Here is a 20,095-nt window from a genome sequence, read left to right as displayed (position 1 = left end):
GTTTTAATCTCTGAAGATGCAAAGACTTAAACACAGAAGCATCATACACACCCTGGTCAGTGCTCTGGAAATTAATCAGATCCTCAGCAAGATTTCACTGCCCAACAACCGAACAGTTCTAAGCCTCATTTCCTCTGTAACAAAACTGCTGAAATAAAACTACTTTTAAAAATAGATTCTCAGAACTATCCCAAAGGTATAAAAGCTATTCGTACATAATATGTAATGTACATCACATGTAGTTTAATATAGTTGTTGTAACATGCTTATATGGCTAATGAATATCAGTTGGCTCCTGATGTGTGTTTAATATTTCTTACAATGCATAAAGATAATTCTTAACTGAATCAAAGGGCCAAGTAACTGTGCAGCCAGAACAACTGTCCAACCACATGGAAATAACTTATATCCATGCATATACATTGGAGAACAAATGCTATTAATAACAGTAGGGCCCAATTATTCCTGCATGTGCTAGCTGACATACTGCTTAAAAGAACAGTCACTGAACCAGCCAGAAATGAGGTTATTTTAGACTGTTCTGGTAAGTAACAGGGATGTTGCAGGACAATCAAAAGTGGGGTTCTTGATTCCAGAGGGGCAAACTTTGCAAACCATACGCCTTATTTCTCTAAGCCAAATCAAAAGGACTTGATGTGTGAGGAGGACACTTGGACTGTAAAAGAAAAATATGGAAGAAGTGATTTTGGATCTTTTACTTGAGACAAGGTGAAGAATCTTGAAGGAAAGAGCTTTTCAGACTAACCTACAGGAATGCTTCCCCTTGCTTACACAGATGTACACATATTCCTCTCCCCCTGCCCCCCCCAAATAAGGATACTAGGAGTAAGCAGAATTCTACAATGAATGGGGAAAAAAAGACTGCCAAAAAAAAATAATTTGTTTTAGGGGTCAGGTAATACCAGGATAAAGTGAGAACTGCCAAAAAGTCAAGCTGAGTTAGACCTTGGAAAGGAAATTAAAACAAATAGTAGAAGGTTGTTTAGCTACAGAGGCAAAAAGGGAATCAAAAAAGAAAAAGTGAAGTTGCTATACAATAAGGATTGGATAGATATTAAAGCTAATCTATGTGTAGCCCCAAAATGGAATAAATCCTTTGCCTCAGTAAATTGTTTTCAATAAAGATGAAGAGGTTAAACACAGGGGCAGAAAAGAGAAGAGAAATCACTCTATTCAAGACAGAAGTAAAACTCAATATGCTGACACTGTTGGGAGGCTGCCTCAGAAATCACGAGTCCAGAGGCAAAACCTGGCAACTGTTCTATCAGGTAGGGACCGTATTGCTGCAGAATAGCCATACACCCATCTATGTGTAAGGAGGAGGAAAAAGTGACAGTAGGCTTCAGCAGAATGGAGAGGGGAGAAAAAGTGAAAGAAGGAAGAATAATTAAAGACACAGAGTAAATGAAAACTAAACATAGGTAGTCCCTACCAACTTATCTTTTTTTTTCTCAAAGATAACACATTTTCTGGTGGCAGAAAATGTAAAGCATTGCCAGAGGACTTGATACAATGCCACTTAGGCAACTGAAATCGTAGAAAACAAAGATTGCATAAGACTTTTAAGGTAGGTAAGAAACTGGGTAAAAGGGAAACAAAGGTAAATAATACAGAAAGGGATGTCATTGGATCAGATGAAGATTACTAGTGGAGCACTTGAATAGGATCTATTCAAAATGTTTGTTAATTGTTAAATAAAGATAACAGCATGCTAACATTTGCTGAATGTACAGCAGTGAGTAGCATTATGAATACCTAAAGAGCTTTTAACACTGTGAAGGAAAAGCCAGAGAACGTTCAAGACTGGAAACATTAAAAACAGATGAAATGTGCAGAAGTACAAGGTCATGTACACAGCAGCTAACTGCATGAATTTCTTGTAAATCTGAATGCTGATCAACTAAAAATTGCAGTGAAGAAGAAAACGCAACTGTGTGTCTTAATTGTTCACAGCATGACTGTAAGCTATCTGGTACATCACACAGTAATAGAGGCAAATAGGATTTGAAGATGTAATGAGATAAAGTACTTCCAGTTAAGACAAGAAGGGAAGAATGCCATCATACTGTACTGGTAAAGCTTTTCTCATGAATAATTATATATGATTTTGGTCACCTGCTTTGAAACAACTGAATTCATTTTGGAATAAGTGTAAAGAAATGTTCCTGCAATGATGAGGGAATGGAGAACCCATCTAACACAACCAAGTTTGGCTTCACAAAATTAAAACAGAAAGAATATGTTTTCCCTTTACACATTGAGAGAACAAATGTTAGGGAGGGAAAAGAGCCATTTCAATTAAAAAAACCAATGATAATGTTAGCACAAAAGCGCAGGGGAATAAATTGGCCACAAATAAATTCAAGGTGGAATTTACAGGAAGGTTTCTGAGCATCAGAGGAATGAGGTTATAGAACAGTCTTCCAAGAGAAGTAATGGAAATAAAAAATCCTAATGAGACTTACAGTGAAGAATGTTCGGTGTATAAGAGATTATCCAACATGGTTGTCTGGGAATCCGTGACCCAGGAGGTCCCTTTCGGGGTCCTCATAAATTACATATGAAAGAAAACCTATGAGGTCATATTGTCCCATCAACCTCAATAAAACTAAATAAGCAAAACACGTATGAAAATACTGCTGACCAAAAACATAAAATATGTTTCTCTCTTTCCCTCCCCTTCTTCAAACAGGAAAACCAACCAAAATATTCCTTATTGAAAAATATGAAGTACCTGGTAAATTTCTTGCATTATTTCAGATTGGTTTTTCACAAGGCCAACTTACTTTTTGTATTGTACCCAGTGGTTGGCCTAGTCTAGTTTTAATAATAATTCACATAAATTAGTTTACTACACAATGTGTCTGTCAATATCTTAATGTTCTCCTACCTTCAGTGGTGGCTCTGCCACTAGGCTTTTAAGTTCTGGGAGCCTGTAGAACAAAAGATTTTAAGTTATAAATTCAGGCAGCTGAATTGCACAACTTAAAGCTTATAATTCCTTCCCCACAAAGGCTGCTTTGGTTATCAGCTGCTCACACATGGCACACGTTTGCAAAAAAAGCAGTTCATGGACTCTTTATTTCTGACTTAGATAACTTAAGATAACAGAGCCCGGCACCATACAGAAACATGGGCTCTTTTAAAAGTTCTTAGATCTGGCAACCAAAACAGGAAAACTCCACCTTGCTTTTGAAAATCTTGGGTACTGGTAAGATGATATTATAAAGCACGTAACATCTCTTCAATGAAACTGTTAAGCCATGGGATTTCAAACTGTAAATTGCACATTTTTCCATAGCTCACCATAACAGAACACTTTGAACAGAACTGAGCTGAGGGGCAGGTGCACGGTCCCAGTGATGCTCCAGGCAAAGTCTGCTGCTGGCCGGGAACACCAGGATGAGGATCCTGGCTCACCTTCCAGATTCAAATATAAACTAACACAGGTTAGATATGTGAAATCAAACCCCAGCAGCACTGAGTGAGTAGGGAAAAGGACAGAGGACTGGGGATGAAGATACTATTCCTGGCTCTGCTGTTCGTGCTTGACAATTCTAGAGAAACTGCTTTAACTCTTTGGATTTCCTTCCTTGCCTTGCTCTAAAATAGGATCCATTACTCAGGGTTTCATGATGTAACTGTGATAACAGATGTATCAGACATATATTACATCTCTCCACCAGCCCATGGTCCTTAGCATCATAGGAACAACAGAAGGGCATAATCTACATTTCAAATAATCACATTTACAGTGTGGCAAATATAATCTCATTGTTTCATTCACTGCAACCTTAATGAACAGATCTCAGTATTCAATAGAAATGACCACAAGGACATTAATGCATTTCATATAAAACTAACAGCTAGTTGGAACAATACTTACCCTAAGTATTTTAACAACTCCTTACTCAAATCTTCAGGAATATATTCTGATATTAACCCATGGGCATACCGTATATAGTCTTCAGAAACACGGCAGGGTGTGGGAAGGAGAAGAAAAAGAACATTCACATTATATAGTCACGTTGCCTTAGCCATGTTGCACGCAGTACCATAAATCATAAGGCTGAATTAATAGTAAGAGACTTCTAATGGATACGCTGTGATGGTTCTCTGTGTTGAGTAGTTTATGTTATATGACACTTGTAGGTTTATTTAAAAAGTAAAGACTTACTACACTCACTTTGTCAGCACATGTTATTAATATCTGCTGTATGTACTTTACAAAAGCTGTTCACTTTCTGAGAATACGAGATATCATGTATTTTTCCAAAGAAATTAAATTTTAAAAACCTGCAAAAGTAAAAAGCTGACTCAACAGAACACACAATCATTAATTTTAAAGCATCTGGATCTTACAATTATTTGGCAAGGGCTTCAGTACTAAAGTACATTTTCTGGCTTCAACTGAAAACAATTAGATGAGACAATGAGTCTATTTCAAAGTCTTGTACTTAATTTCAGTACTTTACGGAAAATGCCAAGGCCTATCTAAACATCACTGGCAAGACGGGATAATGATCTGTGGAAATATGAACTACTAGAAGCTGTTTTCAGTACAGGGCACTCCTGCTATAAATGTTTTTCTGAGAGACCAGGAAAAAAAAAGCGACCCTTTTATAACATGAAGTGCTAAACCAGATCTTTTCCGGTCATGTTCTACACAAGCACTTACTGATCACGGGCTGGATCTTTTAAACTTGCTGGTGTCTAGGCTGCGAGGGAGTAACTGCACCCATGAACAGGAAGTATTTGCCAGACAGACATTAAGGTAAAATCTCGCCTCCGAGTTCCAGCTGCAACAGGTCAGCTCTATCTGTGCACTTTGCTACACACTTAAGACAGTTCAGAAGCACATGGTAAACTAGCCTCAGGGTGTTAAAGAACTATTTCTTCTGTGCCAGAGATAGTTTCCTCTTTTTTTCTTTTAAATCTAAAAAGCCCAATGTAAACTGGCATTGAAGCAGAAAGCATTAAGAAACTGACACCAGCATATGCATTTCAACTGATATCAAATTCTTGGTATCTCCTATCTGCACTTCTTCCTCCAGTGCCCCTAAGCCCACTTTAGGGTCAGGAGAGAACAAGAAATAATTCCAATTCAAGACAATTTCGCTTCAGCACTTAGTATGTCCAATTTACCGCTTAAGAAAAATATTCCCATCATTTCACTCCTTGCATTATGACACTGAATGGTGAGTCCAAGTCAACTGCTCTTATTTTGTACTAACTGCAAAATCCATTCTCTTTGCACTTCTGCCTTGAAGCAATCTTCACTGACTTCCTTTACCAATTTTAAAATACCACTGTTTGCCTTCTAGGGAGTCTGTGTTCTCACCCTAGCCTTGCTTTGTTATTAATCTCCTGTCAAACACCAGGAATACTTGTGCACATCCCTTCTTTGTCTTCTGAATGAAATATTCAGGTCTTACATGTTAAACCCCCCCTCCTTCCCCATTTGCCCTCATTATTTTTTGCCCTCAGATTTTTGCCCTACAACATCTGTAGATGCTAACTACATATACCCCTCTACTTATAAGGTACTGAAATTTCATAATACCCCTATGAAAGCAATTCTCCACAGAAATAAATTGCACTGTCATGGCAGTGAAAGGATCAGACAAGAAAATTAGTCTTATTAAAAATAAGTGTTGAGTAAGGTCCATTTGACTTCCTGTCATTCACCTTGCTACATACAGTGGGACTGCTTTCAAAACTTACCTACTTTTAACCCCCAGTATTCCCTACTTCAATGCTGCCCTTTTAAATTTAAAAAAGGCTTTTAAAAAGACTGTTATATCCATGTTACTATAAGTAAGGAGGAAGGTGGGAAAAACACTATTTAGTTACAAATTTCAGAGATAAAGTATTTAAGCATAGTCAAGACGATTGCTGTCAGGACAATTTTCCCTTTCTTTAAAAAAATGGGAGTGAGGAAAAGGATGAAAAGCTACTGTAAAGTTAAAGTAACTTACAAGTTTTGCAGCTTTGCCTCTTTTTAAAAACCATATATTACAATCTCTGTTCTATAAAACTGTCTAGTTGCCTCTTAAATCTCATTTATGTTGTTTCCTTTGATATCATTACTTGGTAAGTCATTTTCCACTTCGTCAGCAAGTTGCTTTGTTTCTCCTTATTTTTCAACAGCATGCAGACTTCTGAATATCTTTGTAATAAGAAACAATTTGCTTTTGTTTTTCTTGTTCTAAACTTTTCTTAATTTTTATTAACATTCAAAGAATTTATTCCAAGTCCATTTTCAGGTTTCTCTACACAACTTTATATCCTAGTAACATTCAAGACACTGCCCTCCGCAGGGAAAAGGTGACTAGAAGTAAACAGGCCAGACTTTTTGGTACCAGGGTTGTCAATTTCAGGGCAATTTAATACACTCACAATTAAAGTTTTTGCCCTTACGAAGCACACACTTGTGTATTCTATACAGTTGTCACATAGGATAATGTCTGGACCAGGAGCTTTTACTGTGTGACTGACTTCCTAAGTTCCCTTCCCTTTTTGGAGAATTCTATGAAGAGCATACTAATAAAAATAATAATAAAAAAGAAATCTGTTCTAATAGAGAGACACTTATTGGGTGGATACTCATATATATTATGAGCATGTGTCCTATTGTCCAAGACAGTCTCAGTTCAGCAAAGCACTTCACCATATACTTCACTGAGAAAAATGTCTTCTTGAATTAAGGAGAAGCTAAAAGAACCCGAGCTGAGACCTACTGTTAATTACAATGTCATCTGATTAAGATACCAAAGAACTCAGGGAAGTCAAGGCACACAGCCACAACACACATGGAATTTTCTGCACAAGGAAAATTTACTGCAAAGGCCATTTTCAATGCATTTTAGATTCTAATCGTGTTGTATCTCCATGTATGCGATTTCACAAAAATGGAATTCATTACAATGTTTAATTTTCTTACCTTCTTTAGAATCTGTGATCTGTTTAACGCTGATAAATGTAGCTGCACGTACCCTTTCACCTACAGATATATTGTTGCCTTTAAGTGCTTTCACTGTTTGATTGACCTATAGGAAACCACAGAATGAAATGTCTGCCTCAGTGTTGGTAATGCAGTGACAAAGCTCTTGTAATTTTGTTTCAAGCATATAAAACACTCAAGTTATGGACTGTGGTGAAATTTAATATACATTTGTAATGACTAGCATATGAGCTCAAAAAACCCAAAGAAACGAGCATGTCTTTGAACACGTTGCCTTGGCAACACAGCACCAGTTTTGCAGCACCCTAAGATGAGCTGAGCTACTCAGATGCAACGACCATAATTATACAGGTGAGAAATACACCTGCTCGGAGCACAGAGAAGGCCTGAGCTCAGCTGGGTTGCAAAGGCAGTCCTGATGGAAATCAAAGATTAAGAACTTCACAGGGCACTGCTCTACCGGATCTAACAGAGAGGTAACTACCAGAAGAAGATATTTTCAACAGCACAAACAGGTACTGGTTCAAATGTAAATATTCAGGTATTCATTGCAAAATAGATATTCCCAAGCCTCGTTGCAGAAAGTAGACCAGATTTTGTGCTTGCATTGACTAATTTAAATGACAAGGCTTCCTTGTATCACATGCTGCATACAATCTTTTTCTACAAAGTGGCATCGTGGTAGGGGCATATGTGTGTGTAAAATTAGATTCACCTTCTTTATACCAGAACACAGACCTCATCAAACTCCACTATAACACTAGTTTATTTTCTGCATGCTGTACAGACCTCTTGAACAGCACGATTGGATCACGACAGCAGCAACGATACCAGAACCATCCTGGGAGACTGACAAAACTTCACAAGGAAACCCATTTGTAGCACAAACACATGCATTTCTGTCCAGCTTTAAAGCATGGCAGAATTTAAAAGCTGTGACAGTCAAAGCCTTCCTCTAGCCCATCTGTGAAGTGGACAAAAGAAAAGACAAGCCCCTCACCTTATGCAAAGCCTACAGAACACAGAGATAAGCTGAAATTCATCTTCTGCCTCCCCATGCTCCATGAATCCCTTTCCTGCCAGCCCCATGAGAAACGTTAACAAACCTGTCATTTCCCTCATACCTCACCACATTCCCAAGTGCAACAACTTTACCATGTCATCTGTCCTTCTTGAACAGGCCAAGTTACTTTAACTGAGGCTAAATGTACATGGCTCAAATGCAGATACGGACAAGCTAATAAGCATTTTCATTTTAAACATAAAGCAATAGGGAAAGCAAAAGAGAAACACAATACCTTTTTCTTTAACCACTTCAGTGTCTTCTCTTGGCTGTATTTGTGGAATTTCTGACTGCCAATCTCTGAGAAAAAACAAGTAAGGGGAAAAAAAGTTATGACTGGTTTGGACTGCATTTTCAATACATCTAAAATATTTTAAGTTGTAGATACAGCATGAAAGTTAATTTGCGGCTTGCACGTGTTTGATATCAGGGCAGTAAGTTTCAAAAACATTAGAAATGTGGAAAAATAAACAGACTGAGCTGATATACACAAGTCTGAACAACTTGAGAATTCTTTAATTAGGCCCTAATCCAACAAAGCACATATTTTATTTATTTATGTGTAATCTTGGGCTGCCTAAATTCACTAAGACTCTTCTCAAGCTCTTGCAGTTTGCCAAAACTTCACTGCCCTGTGTCACTAGACAGGTCATTTTAGCTACATAGCTCACTACATAAAATGTTGGTTCAGTGACTGCCTTTATTTTTTTTTTTTTTTAAATAAAATATCTTAAATCTTTATTCAGTGAATTCCAGCACCTAGTAAGGAGCCAGGACAGAGAGTTGGTTAGTGACGACAAACCATCCACCCTTTCAATAAACCCTTTTCCTGTCTTTCCCCCAGTTCTCCCCTCTCGCTTCACAGGGTGACTAAAGCAAAAGTTTTACTTCTATCCCCCTTTTATGTAGTTTAATATAGTGTCAAAGGAAAATACAGAATCCAAAATAGTGAAACACACTCCATGTGGGAGGAAGTGCATGATTCATTTATGATTTATTGAGCAACATAAATTAACTCGATATAAGAATTTCAGAAAGTGTTTTCCCCGTGATAACTAGCGTATCATGAACGCTTACTATTCACATGTGATCAGTTATCTGGAGATACATGAGTTCATGATGCTGAGGCAAAGGAGAGAGAAAATTACAAAGGCTCATGGAGATTTCAGTATAAAAATTCAGTATTAATTCACAGAAAGCTACATTTTGGAAGTGGAATGAAATGCCTAATAAGATTTCACAGGAGATTTTAGAGCCCACTGTGTTTCAGTCTTTTTCTTTAACAGGTATTTCAATAAGTTTTAATCTCCTGTATACCATTCCTATAAACACCTATATCTGTTTCATGTCATTTACTGATCCAGTATCATATTCAAACACTCAGTTCATGGAGTTTCCTTCTCCCTTGCAAACACCAACATATTATTTACGATTCCTTCAGCATTTCCTTCTTTGGGGTTTATCTTGGCTCTTTCAAATTGCATACAACTAGGTAACTATTATGAGCTCTTTATGTATGCATGGTAGGGGGTATGGAGAGGTCGAGGAAAGCTGTGTACAAGATGAAGTTTATATCTATCTCAACAGTTGTAGAAGAGTAAAATGCAAAAATTCTTCAGAGCAAAAAGGAAACAAACCACTAATAAACACTTTGCTTCATGAAGTTGATGAGTTGCAGGTAAAGTAATTAGCTGTGACATTGCTGGCTGCAGCCTTTAGGACTTAGAAGCTTCTAAATGGCTCGAAAGAAAAGCAGCAGAAAATGGGGGAGACGCTCTGGATGCTTCAACCTGCTTCTCAAAGAGCTAACATGGTCTGGGTCCAAGTACAGTGAGTACGATTTGTGGATTCCTCTCTTATCTAAGAAAGTTCGAGGAAGGGACATCCTCCGGCCACCATCCCCCAACCCATGCTGAAAAGTAATTCTGGTCTGGATTCCCAGGCAGACTCCCCCACAACAGCATGATTCAGAGTGACTCAGTTAGGGAAAGGAAACGTAGAACTGTGAAGCCATTTTCGTGAAAACATGTGAAAAATAATTACACTGAACCCTTCAGAGATCACTTTGTTTGAAAATATTTTGTGTGCTTGACAGTTTCGACTATTAAACTTTAGAAACTGACAATATTTGAGACCTCTGAAGAATTAAAGTGAGTTATGAAAGTCACAAACTGCTGACAAAAGGATTCAATATTGGAACGTGGATTTAACATGTGATGCACATTTGATATTGGTGAGAGTTAGTGACTATGTTTGATAATATGAGTATATATTGGAAAGCCTTTTGTTCCCTAATGTGTCTGGTGCCTATAAAACTGGTCTGAGACATCTGGAAAGATTGGGTTTGAGAAATACAGATGGAATATAAGTGGTTCTACAATTAAATAATATGTTCAGTGATCGGGTAATCACTATGTAGACTTGGAAGTTTCCCTGATGTATTGTTGAGCAAACTGCCTAAAGCACATTTTAACATCCATTTTCTCAGTGTTTTCCATAACTCTGAAACTCATATGGCCCCTTTTTTCCTACCTTCTGGGAATACAAGCTTGGCAATATTACTTAGTTATTCTAATCAGGTAAGTTTTCTTGGCTCTTCATGTTAATCACATCAGACAAGATCACAGTGCAGTTTTTGCCTTACGAAATAAAACAAAGAGTAACCCTCTAGAACTGGAATTCATAATCCTTTCTTAAACCTTCTCTATTGTACTTTCTATCCGATTTTGAATTTATTAGCAAACAACCTGCCTCACCCAGATTTAGTGAGCTGTAACATACCCTTTCCCCAACCACTAAAGCAGGTAACCAGGAATTTAATCCAGTAAGATGAATTTTCAGTGCCCTTCAACACTGAGGCTGGAGAAGGTAGCCTTTCTGCTAATTCAGTAAGTGTAAACTGAGCACTCTAGGGTAAGAATTTGTCAGACAGATGTTAAATGCCTTAAGATTAAATTAAGAGTGAAATAAGCTGCAGAAGACTCAACACAGCAGATGATTCTTGCCCTGAAGCCCTTCTCCTTAAACAAGAAAGGCTACAAAGCGGACAACAAGTCTTAGAGATAGAAAAGAGTACCTTAGTCATAATACTGGTATTTTTTACAGGCAATAAAAGACATGAGAATATGAAACACATAGAAGTGCATTGAACAGAAAGGTGATCTATGCATGACAAGCAAGCAAGCGCCAATGTGTTTGTTGCATAACAATATGCTCTAAAAAAGGGAAGAAATCCTAAGAACAAGCCCCACTGTTACTTTCTACCCAAAGTAGTTTTTACCCAACCCAAGCCCGAACAAGAAAAGCAGCAGCAGGTATATGCCAAGGGGCATCCATGAACATCACATATAGTTGGTGTGTGCGTATGTATACAGCTTTGATGACAAAAAGAAATTTTACCTTACATTTCAAAACAAAACTCAAGAAGTGAACATAACTTCTTCAACAGTTAGTATCATTTGCTGGCAAAATGACACAGACTTATGTCATTTTATACATTATAAAAAAATCAATACAAAAACCCAAGCCGTAAAGCACCTTCACTAGTGCCTAACAGCATACAGTTTATCAGAGGATGCTCTGACAGATAACAACTGCAAATACAATTTCAGAATGGATACAGAGGTTAGACCAAGATATAAGACCTTGTCTACAGCAAATACTTTTTTTTCTTAATTTTTATTTTGCTCTTAAGAAGGGAACATGGATACTGCCCAAAGGCATCACTGTTGTTTGGAGGAAGTGCCCCTTCAGAAATATAATCCAGACCTCATCTTACATTCCTATACAGACTTCTTCGTTTGACAGCCAAGAGGATTTGGTACGATTTTTCACCTTCTCAGATGGGTGCACATTAAGTTTAGTACCCCTTCTCTCACCCTTAGCCAGTGTTAGACAAGTTGTAGGGCACAGAAATTATCTAAAAGCTTAAGAATAGTTTTTACTGGTAGTATTTATCACTTCATGGGAAGGCAAAAGTGGTTTTGCAGTTCAGGGGCACCTGTCTCAAAGAAGCCTTCTTGTAAGTCAGAACTCACCCAAAGAAAAAGGTTTCCTGCTCCCAATGTTACTGAATGTAACTAAATGTTTTCCAAAGGTTCTTTCGAAATCCAGGAGTATCACAACAGCACGTAATTCCAACTACCCCAGTCCCAGCAAGACTGTAAGAACACTCTTGCTGCCCAGATCTCCTCTCTTGTTAAAGTGATCATTTTCAATGGAAACATGTCCTGCACTAAAGTTCAAATTGATTTTCTGGGGGAAGCAACTGTCCTACATTACTGCATATGCACCATATTACAGAAGAAATACTTAAACTTGTGCACCAGTATCTTTCAGGAAAAAAACCAGTACAGCCCACCTCTCCCCTCCTCTTGATGTTCTATGCAGCAATAAAGAGGTCTGGTGTTTTACATTCTAGAAGGGTTTTCAGTCTTCTATGACCTTTCCTTAGCCACTTCCCAAGTATCACTAGATCACCTAAATTTTTTTTCTTATATAGAATCACAGAATAGTTCAGGTTGGAAGGCACCGTTAAAGGTCATCTAGTTCAACCTACCCTGCAAGGAGCAGGGACTTCTTCAAATAGATCAACTCAACCTTGAATGTTTCCAGGGATGGTGCATCTACAACCTCTCTGGACAAACTGTGCCAGTGTTTCACCACCCTCAGAGCAAAGAATTTATTCCTAATATCTAGTCTAAATCTACCCTCTTTTAGTTTAAAACCATCACACCTCGTTCTATCACAACAAGCCCTGCTAAAATGTTTTTCCCCGTCTTTCCTGTAGGCCCCCTTTAAGTACTGAAAGACCGCAATAAGGTCTCCCGGGAGTCTTCTCTTCTTCAGGCTGAACAACCCCAACTCTCTCAGCCTTGTTTTCATAGAAGAGGTGTTCCATCCCTCTGATCATTTTTGTGACCCTCCTCTGGACCCGCTCCAACAGGTCCATGTCTTGCCTGTGCTGAGGGTTCCAGAGCTGGACACAGTACTCCAGGTGGGGTGTCACCAGAGTGGAACACAGGGGCAAGAATCACCTCCCTCAACCTGCTGGCCACACTTCTTCTGATGCAGCCCAGGATACAGAGCTGATTATATATACTGACGGCAAGGGCAGTGTGCTTTGTGAAAGCAAATTCCTAGTATTTCTGGCTTTTGATCTGTGCACCTCGACTTCTTGGAGGTCTACATGCATAAGGATCAGACAGCTTAGCTGTTTTGCGCTTGGTGGTAGATTCCATATTCTCAGACCTCCTCCTGTAAAACTCCATCTGTGTGTAGGTAAATCTCCATTCACTATGAGGAAGTCAGCAAGCCTACAGAGAATGCTCTTTAAAGGACTGAATATAAAAACTGAGGTCTTGCATCTTTTGCAGGTCTGCAAAGCTGCAAAAATTATGTAATGCTCCTTCCTCTTCCCTAGAAAGCATGTATTTTCCTCCAATGAAATAAAAGCCCCTATACCAAAGGGAATTCTGGGCAAAGGTTGAGGACACTATGTACAGAATTGATACTTAGCTACTTTTTTCCATTTAGGTTTTCTCTCTTATACACTTATGCATCCCCATCAAGGTTTCTATTTTAAAAAAAATAAGCCTTTGAACTTAAACTCCCAACACTAAATTATGCAAAGCTAGAAAAATTGTGCTCTCCTTTCACAGCAGCATAGTCTCTCTTTTCCAGCTTTTTCCTACTTATTGTTTGAATGCTTTGTGACAAAGGGAGGAAAAAAAAGCCAAATGGACAATAGTTAACTTCTTCTACACCAGACCATCCTACATTAAATAAAGAATTTAAAGAGATGTCAAACTTTCATCAAAAGGCAGAGAGTTCACAACAACCTAGAATAACGTCAAGAAGCCAGCTCCGATCAATTTATCATTTTTATGACACCTAGCAACAAGACTACACAAATACTTTAGACTTACATCAGACAATCTGAGATCCACACATTACTATTCACAATAATGCAATGACAACTTTTTAGCCTAAGATTCTGTTTTCAAAGTACAACTTCATCCAGCACCTTTAGTGTTTGGTAAAGCAAAAAACAGTATTTAAACCTATCTTGTAATGAAGTGGCACTAACAAATCCAGTCCTTTTTTGCCCCCCAGCCCCTTTTTTCACCTTTTTCTTCTGTTACATGATGTAGGTACTGTTTAACATCTGCACACTTCAGCAGCAATGGGCAGTTAGGGTAGTCTGAGTCTAGCACAACTTGATCGAGTGGCTGGAACTTTCCTTGCTGCTGAAAATACATCAAAGGTATTATAAAAGTGTTATTATAATGTTAAGACACATATACACACTACACATACACAGAAATATATATACATGCAATGGCCATAGCTTTAAAATAAAGGATTTAAAGATCGTATTTTGAACAGTAACACATGACACATTCAGAAACTGATTACAAAGCAAACTATAAATATTTATTTCAAACCAGTAAATACCTGCAAAATGCTGAACTCTTCAATTACTGCACTTAAAAGACCAAATTTAATACAACATGGGGAGAAACTAATGTGAAGTACAGCGGGATTTTTTGGAAGATGACATAAGACACAGTAGTCAGTATGTGCCAATACTGTTTTAGACCAAAACCTGTTGGATTAAACCCAGTGTCATAACTTCCATTCAAGTTTTGCTTTTCCTTCCATAAAGATAAATCTCAAAGGACCAGGGCAGCTTCTGGAACACAGTATTAACCTTTCACCTCTGCAAAGTCAATTCCAGTTTGGCCAGAGTATGTATATAAAGTGATTTTGGCACAACTTTAATAGCCTCAACACATGACAGAACCATCAAACAAATTTTGCCGTTGCCAAACAATGCATAATCATTCAGAATGGTTTGGCACAACTGGCAGCCATCCCTTTGGAAAGATCCTTTAGTGCATCAGTACAAAGACTCAGTGAGCTCTCCATCCTTAAAGAGTGCATGGTCTCAGCAGCCAAAACTGAAGTCATTATACCGGTCAGCATGAAAAAAACCACTTGGGTATACTGCTTTCATTATTAATTAATCCTCTTGATAGACAGTCTGAGGCTTAATACAAGTAGCCATCCTTTGTTAAATCACAATAAAAACAAGCAAAAACCCCAAACAAACAGAAAGGATTTGAAGGTTTTTTCTTCTGAAAAAGAAAAGGCACAATAACAATGACAAAAAAGAAGGTTATGAGAGGCAGAAATAAAGCTGCAATAAACTGTTTCCTATGGATAACTTACCTGCACAAACTCACTTGTGTCCTGAAGCATGACAGCCACATTTACATTGTACAGGGGCACAGAGCCTAAGCCAAGAAAGTCTGCTGGATAGGATATGGCTCTGCTCAGAATACAGACTAAGCAACCCTGCTCCACACTATCAAAATCAAAGGACAATGCAAAGGATGATCCTAAGATACCCAGTGGGTACCTTCATAGTCATTAGTTCAAGCCAGAAGTGATTGTGCTGTATTCAAGCTGGCCTTGCATGAGGTATCTGCAACACAATCCTCAAGACTTCTCTTTACTGAAGAATATGCTAACTTAGGCAGGGCACTGCAAGAATGCATTTGCCCTGATATAGGACCCAGAACAGCTCTATGCATTTATCTGGCACCACGCCTGGCCTAGAAAACAAGAAAACCTAGAAATCAACGTACCAAGAAAGTAAAGGGCAGTACAGGACTCTTCCCATGCACAGAAATAGCAGCAGCAGTTGTTCTGTATTCAAGCTACCTCAACTCTCTACCACATAGAGGAGATTTAGTGTTTCCCCAATTTAAGTTCGGTACAAAGCTTTCAAAGGGATGCTGAATTCAAACTGAGCACAGTGCCTAGAGAACAAGCTAAACTATTTTTTGTGAAATGACTTCCGATGGGCCACCTTGAAGCAGGAACAGAACACGGAAATACAGAATATGTTTGCACATCCTATAACATAAATAATTTAAAATAATTTTAGAACAATAGGATACTATTACAAATGTCTAGTAGGACTTTATTTCTTCACCATACAAAAATTGGTCTTCTGCATTCTCCAGTTGCAGTCTAAAGCAGAAAACAGCAAGCAACCTTACAGCAAATGCTCTTAGAGCAAAAACTCTTATGAGGTATACAGTGAAATTATTGCCTCCATGAAACAAAAACCAAGGATCAACATTTACATTTTATTTTATGCCCTTTTTTCCACAGCCAGATTACAAACAATAAATCAATAACTTTGCCTATGCCTTTTTGATACACTTTGGAAATTTAAGTGAGGTTTTGCCACACCCATGATAAATCAAGCCATTTATTAATTATCCAACTTTTGGATACTTAATCATCCTGCTGCTGTTCTATGATACAGCATCTCTACAAATACAGCTTCTAAAAAGGCAATGTTTCCTTTCAAGTTCAAACTGCCACAGAAACACTTCTTCTTCCCCCTGCCCCATAGTGTCTGAATTCTTCTTTTTCCCTTCTTTCCCAAAATGAAATCATCTACTGATTCCTCAGAAAGGGCACGAGTTTGTTTTACTCTGATGACATCTCATCATCTAAAATTCAATAGTTCTGGGACAGGCTCTCACAAAAGGACAAGAGAGATTCTCTGCTTCTCTTAAAAAGGAAGTGATTAGAGTTTGTTGAGATTGTAAACTGACTCCTGGAATATACTTTACTGACAAAAAAACTTGATGCAAACAAAAGTACTCCTAGGGTGGACATCTCTGATTTAAATGCAAATTACATTTTCATTATTATGGAAGCCCCTTTTTGTAAAATGAACATAACTTGTGCAGAAAATGAAGTCAGAATGCTTCCTCCTGAGAATTCCAGTGAAAAAATAAAGCAGGCTTACCTCCTTGTCTGCCTTTATGAGGTAGTAAAGGATCAGAAATAAAGGGTCCATTGGTGTAACAAACAGCAGGCGCCCATCTAAGTGACAGATACGTAAAAGTAGGCTTAGCACCAAGAGTCACAATATATTGAGCTTTTCTTTTTTTCTGGATATTTTTCAGGAGGGTGGGCAGAAAAGGAGAGTTGTTTTTTTTTTCAGTAAGTATCCCAGTATTTTAATAAAATGGGTGGAAAAACAGTATTTGTGATTTTATATTAAAAATACAGAAAAAGCTCAATTCTCAACCCTGCCAAACCAAAGCACAAGCTCCACTGCAGGTCTGCTGGCTTCAAGCACTCTTAGTTTTGCCTTTTCTGGACTGTATTAAAACCAGCAAAATTGAAGCTGCCCTCTATTGGCAGATTTGGGTGTAACAGAAACTTACTTTGGGATACCAGATACATCCAGTACACTCCAGTTCAAACACTGGGCAAGGTAACACCATGCTGGCAGAAGAGGTAAGCAGGGTAAGAAGGAATTTAAGAGCTAGTTAAGTTAGAGCTGCCTCTCATCTGTAGGGGGAGAATCTCCATGCAGCCTCCTAATGGAACAAAATAAACTCCAATAGATCAGAAAATGTGGCTCAGTATGTTGTATTCAAAGTTACGCACAAAGGAAGAACTTAGTCTCCCATTGAAACAGACACCTCTGCCCATCTGGAGCTCATTGCAGGACAATGGCTTAGTCAGGCTTTTTGTGTAATTGTAGATAATTGGAAACAATGTAACATCAAGGAAATTCACTAATGAGACCCAATAATTGATGACAATTTGACATTAATTAGCAAACCAAAAGCAAATAAATGCATTTTTTTTTTGTTTTTACTCACATGATTAAGATAATTAAAGAAAAGGAAATCCTATTGCGATGGCCCTAAAACTAACAAAAGACAGGGTGGGAAGAACATGGTTTGGACAAAGCTGATAGCCAATCTGCCATCTGTACTATATAACATGATGCATTTGTGTGAGGCAAAGCAAGCACCAGGACTACTCACAAACATGAAAGCTTTGATAATAAAACTGGAGGGAAAAAAAACACTAGCCACTTTCTCAAAGCTTTCATTTAAATGCTTTCCACTGTACCTCCAGGAAGAGTTATTTTTATTTGTTCTAAAGAATTCAGACTCCCTGTAGGTGTACAAAGACCTCTGCCCTTCTCTGAAGATAACAAGATAATTTGCTTTAACTGCAAACACACAGCTTTTTTGTGTTGTTCTTCCCCTTACCATTTCAGAGATGCAGCAGCCCTAACATTCAGGAACAATTTTTCCCCCCGTATCTTTTAAAGAAAACTGAGGCAATGATTCCTTAAGGCAACTATTTCCCAAGGGCGAAAATAGAGGTTAGAAAGGGAGGGGGAGAACACAATGTGGACATAATTGGGAGCAGGGAGCAGACCCAGTCTTTTGGCTCACCCCCAGATGGAGCAAGGAAAAGCTCAGAGACATACCGCTTGCATTGCTATATGCACCTGCAGAGGATGTTTAAAAGTTAACACACACTTTGGGATATTACCACTAAAGAAGGCATATGTCTGAGGCAGTTGCTTTATTACTATAAATGGTCTTTTTTCCAGTTAAAAAAGGACGAAATAAATATACCTTCATCTCCTGAATTAATAATTATTGCTTGGTCTACGGGCATGCTGGCAAAGAAACACTACTCCAGTGACATTCTTACTGATAAAGGACTGTTATAGCCGTCACAAGCAGTTACGTAAGTTTCCTCCTCAATTTGAGAAAGGATCAGAGAAGGACTGGGATGGTATAGACCAGCTCACTTCAGACAGAACACTGAAATGGCACCTTCTGACAGCAGGCCTATCCTGAGATCCCAGCACTTGCACAGGGGACTACAGAGGTAATTAAAAGAAAGCAAGACCATACATTCCAATACTTAGAGCTCTAACACACTGCTCTACTTAGCTAGCTAAGGCCTTCCAGCTCTTTCTCCCCCTGTAGGATAACACATATTTTACTTAAACTGAGGACTTGCTGGTCTGATTGACAAGGCAAGCTAAGTATTTTATGGCACTTCAGTTTAAATACAATTGAATGTCTTCCCCTTCCCCCTCCCTCCCCTTCCTCAAAGACAAATGAACATCTGTCTAATTGAGGCTGCCAAAGGCAGCCTTTTAAAGAGAGACCACAAAGCCCCCAGCCCTGGTTAAATCCAGATGGCAAACGAGTGTGTCAGAAGGTGGGGATGTGATGCAGCATGCCTCAAACAACTAGGAAAAACACCTGTAAATTTACTAGAAGAGAGAGGGAAGGTCTGTGTAAGAACACTAGTTACAGTTAGGGTAAGGATTCATTGTATTACTCACCTTGTTGAACAGTCTGACCTATAAACCAGGAACGATATTCCTCATGAAAAGCTTTTACTTCAAACAGCTGCTGTGCACCACTATTGAATAAGTAAAGGGCTGCTTCCCCTGTTGAAAAGAAATCTGGTTTGTGTTTGTCAGCTTTCACAAAAATCAAAAGAATACCCAATACGTCTGAAGAATGTGCCTTATATACATACAGACACACAAACATACACACATTCTACATAAACTCACTACAAAGAAAGCTCAGACAAAGAAAACTATTATATACAGATGTTCGCTTACCAGCTCTATAAACCAAACTGAATTTGAATCAATAAATAAGACGTGTGAATAGTTCATCTTACAACACAAAGCCTTTGATCCAAACCCAAATCAAAATCACTCAAGAAATCAGCTTTTGTCTGCACTGAAGGGGGAAGGTGGAAAACAAGAAAATTCCCTCTCCTTCCATCATGTTTCTCTCCAAGATATCAGACCCTGGGTTAGGGGAATAAGAGTCTCAAACCTTCAAGTGACAATTTGAAATAATTTTGGTTTTCTGCATCAAAATGGATTCCTGATGACTCAGTATGGGTAGACAAATAAGGTGAACAAGGAAGCTACAAGAAGTTGCGTCAGAGCGCCCATCAGAATCTTGACAGTTTGGAAAGGAAAAGGAAAGCTTTATCATAGACCACCTCATAGCACAGCTCTGCCGTTTCACATTAGTTCTGGGCTATAATGAAAGGGTGACGAATATGTTGCAAACAGGATTGGCATTTTCCATATCGAAAACATGAACTTGCCAGAACTACAGAAGGGACCACTGTAATTTGGTCAGCTGAGTCTGTTGGCTGGACTG

General features: G+C 38.4%; 1 protein-coding gene across 2 annotated transcripts in view; it reads right to left on the bottom strand.

Moving 5' to 3' along the window:
• Nucleotides 1-20,095, bottom strand: part of RNASEH2B (ribonuclease H2 subunit B) — a 45,042-nt gene that overhangs the window by 10,150 nt on the left and 14,797 nt on the right. For both annotated transcript variants that reach the window (XM_074146080.1, XM_074146088.1), the window contains exons 3-9: nt 19,249-19,356; nt 16,882-16,958; nt 14,176-14,296; nt 8,284-8,348; nt 6,965-7,070; nt 3,908-3,986; nt 2,912-2,954 (exon numbers count right to left, since the gene is read on the bottom strand). In XM_074146080.1, the coding sequence (XP_074002181.1) occupies nt 2,912-2,954; nt 3,908-3,986; nt 6,965-7,070; nt 8,284-8,348; nt 14,176-14,296; nt 16,882-16,958; nt 19,249-19,356 (599 nt within the window). The remainder of the gene's footprint in view (nt 1-2,911; nt 2,955-3,907; nt 3,987-6,964; nt 7,071-8,283; nt 8,349-14,175; nt 14,297-16,881; nt 16,959-19,248; nt 19,357-20,095) is intronic.

The sequence above is a fragment of the Numenius arquata genome, chromosome 1, assembly GCF_964106895.1.
Source record: "Numenius arquata chromosome 1, bNumArq3.hap1.1, whole genome shotgun sequence".
In the NCBI taxonomy this organism is placed as follows: domain Eukaryota; kingdom Metazoa; phylum Chordata; class Aves; order Charadriiformes; family Scolopacidae; genus Numenius; species Numenius arquata.
This window is presented reverse-complemented; position numbering and strand designations above follow the sequence as displayed.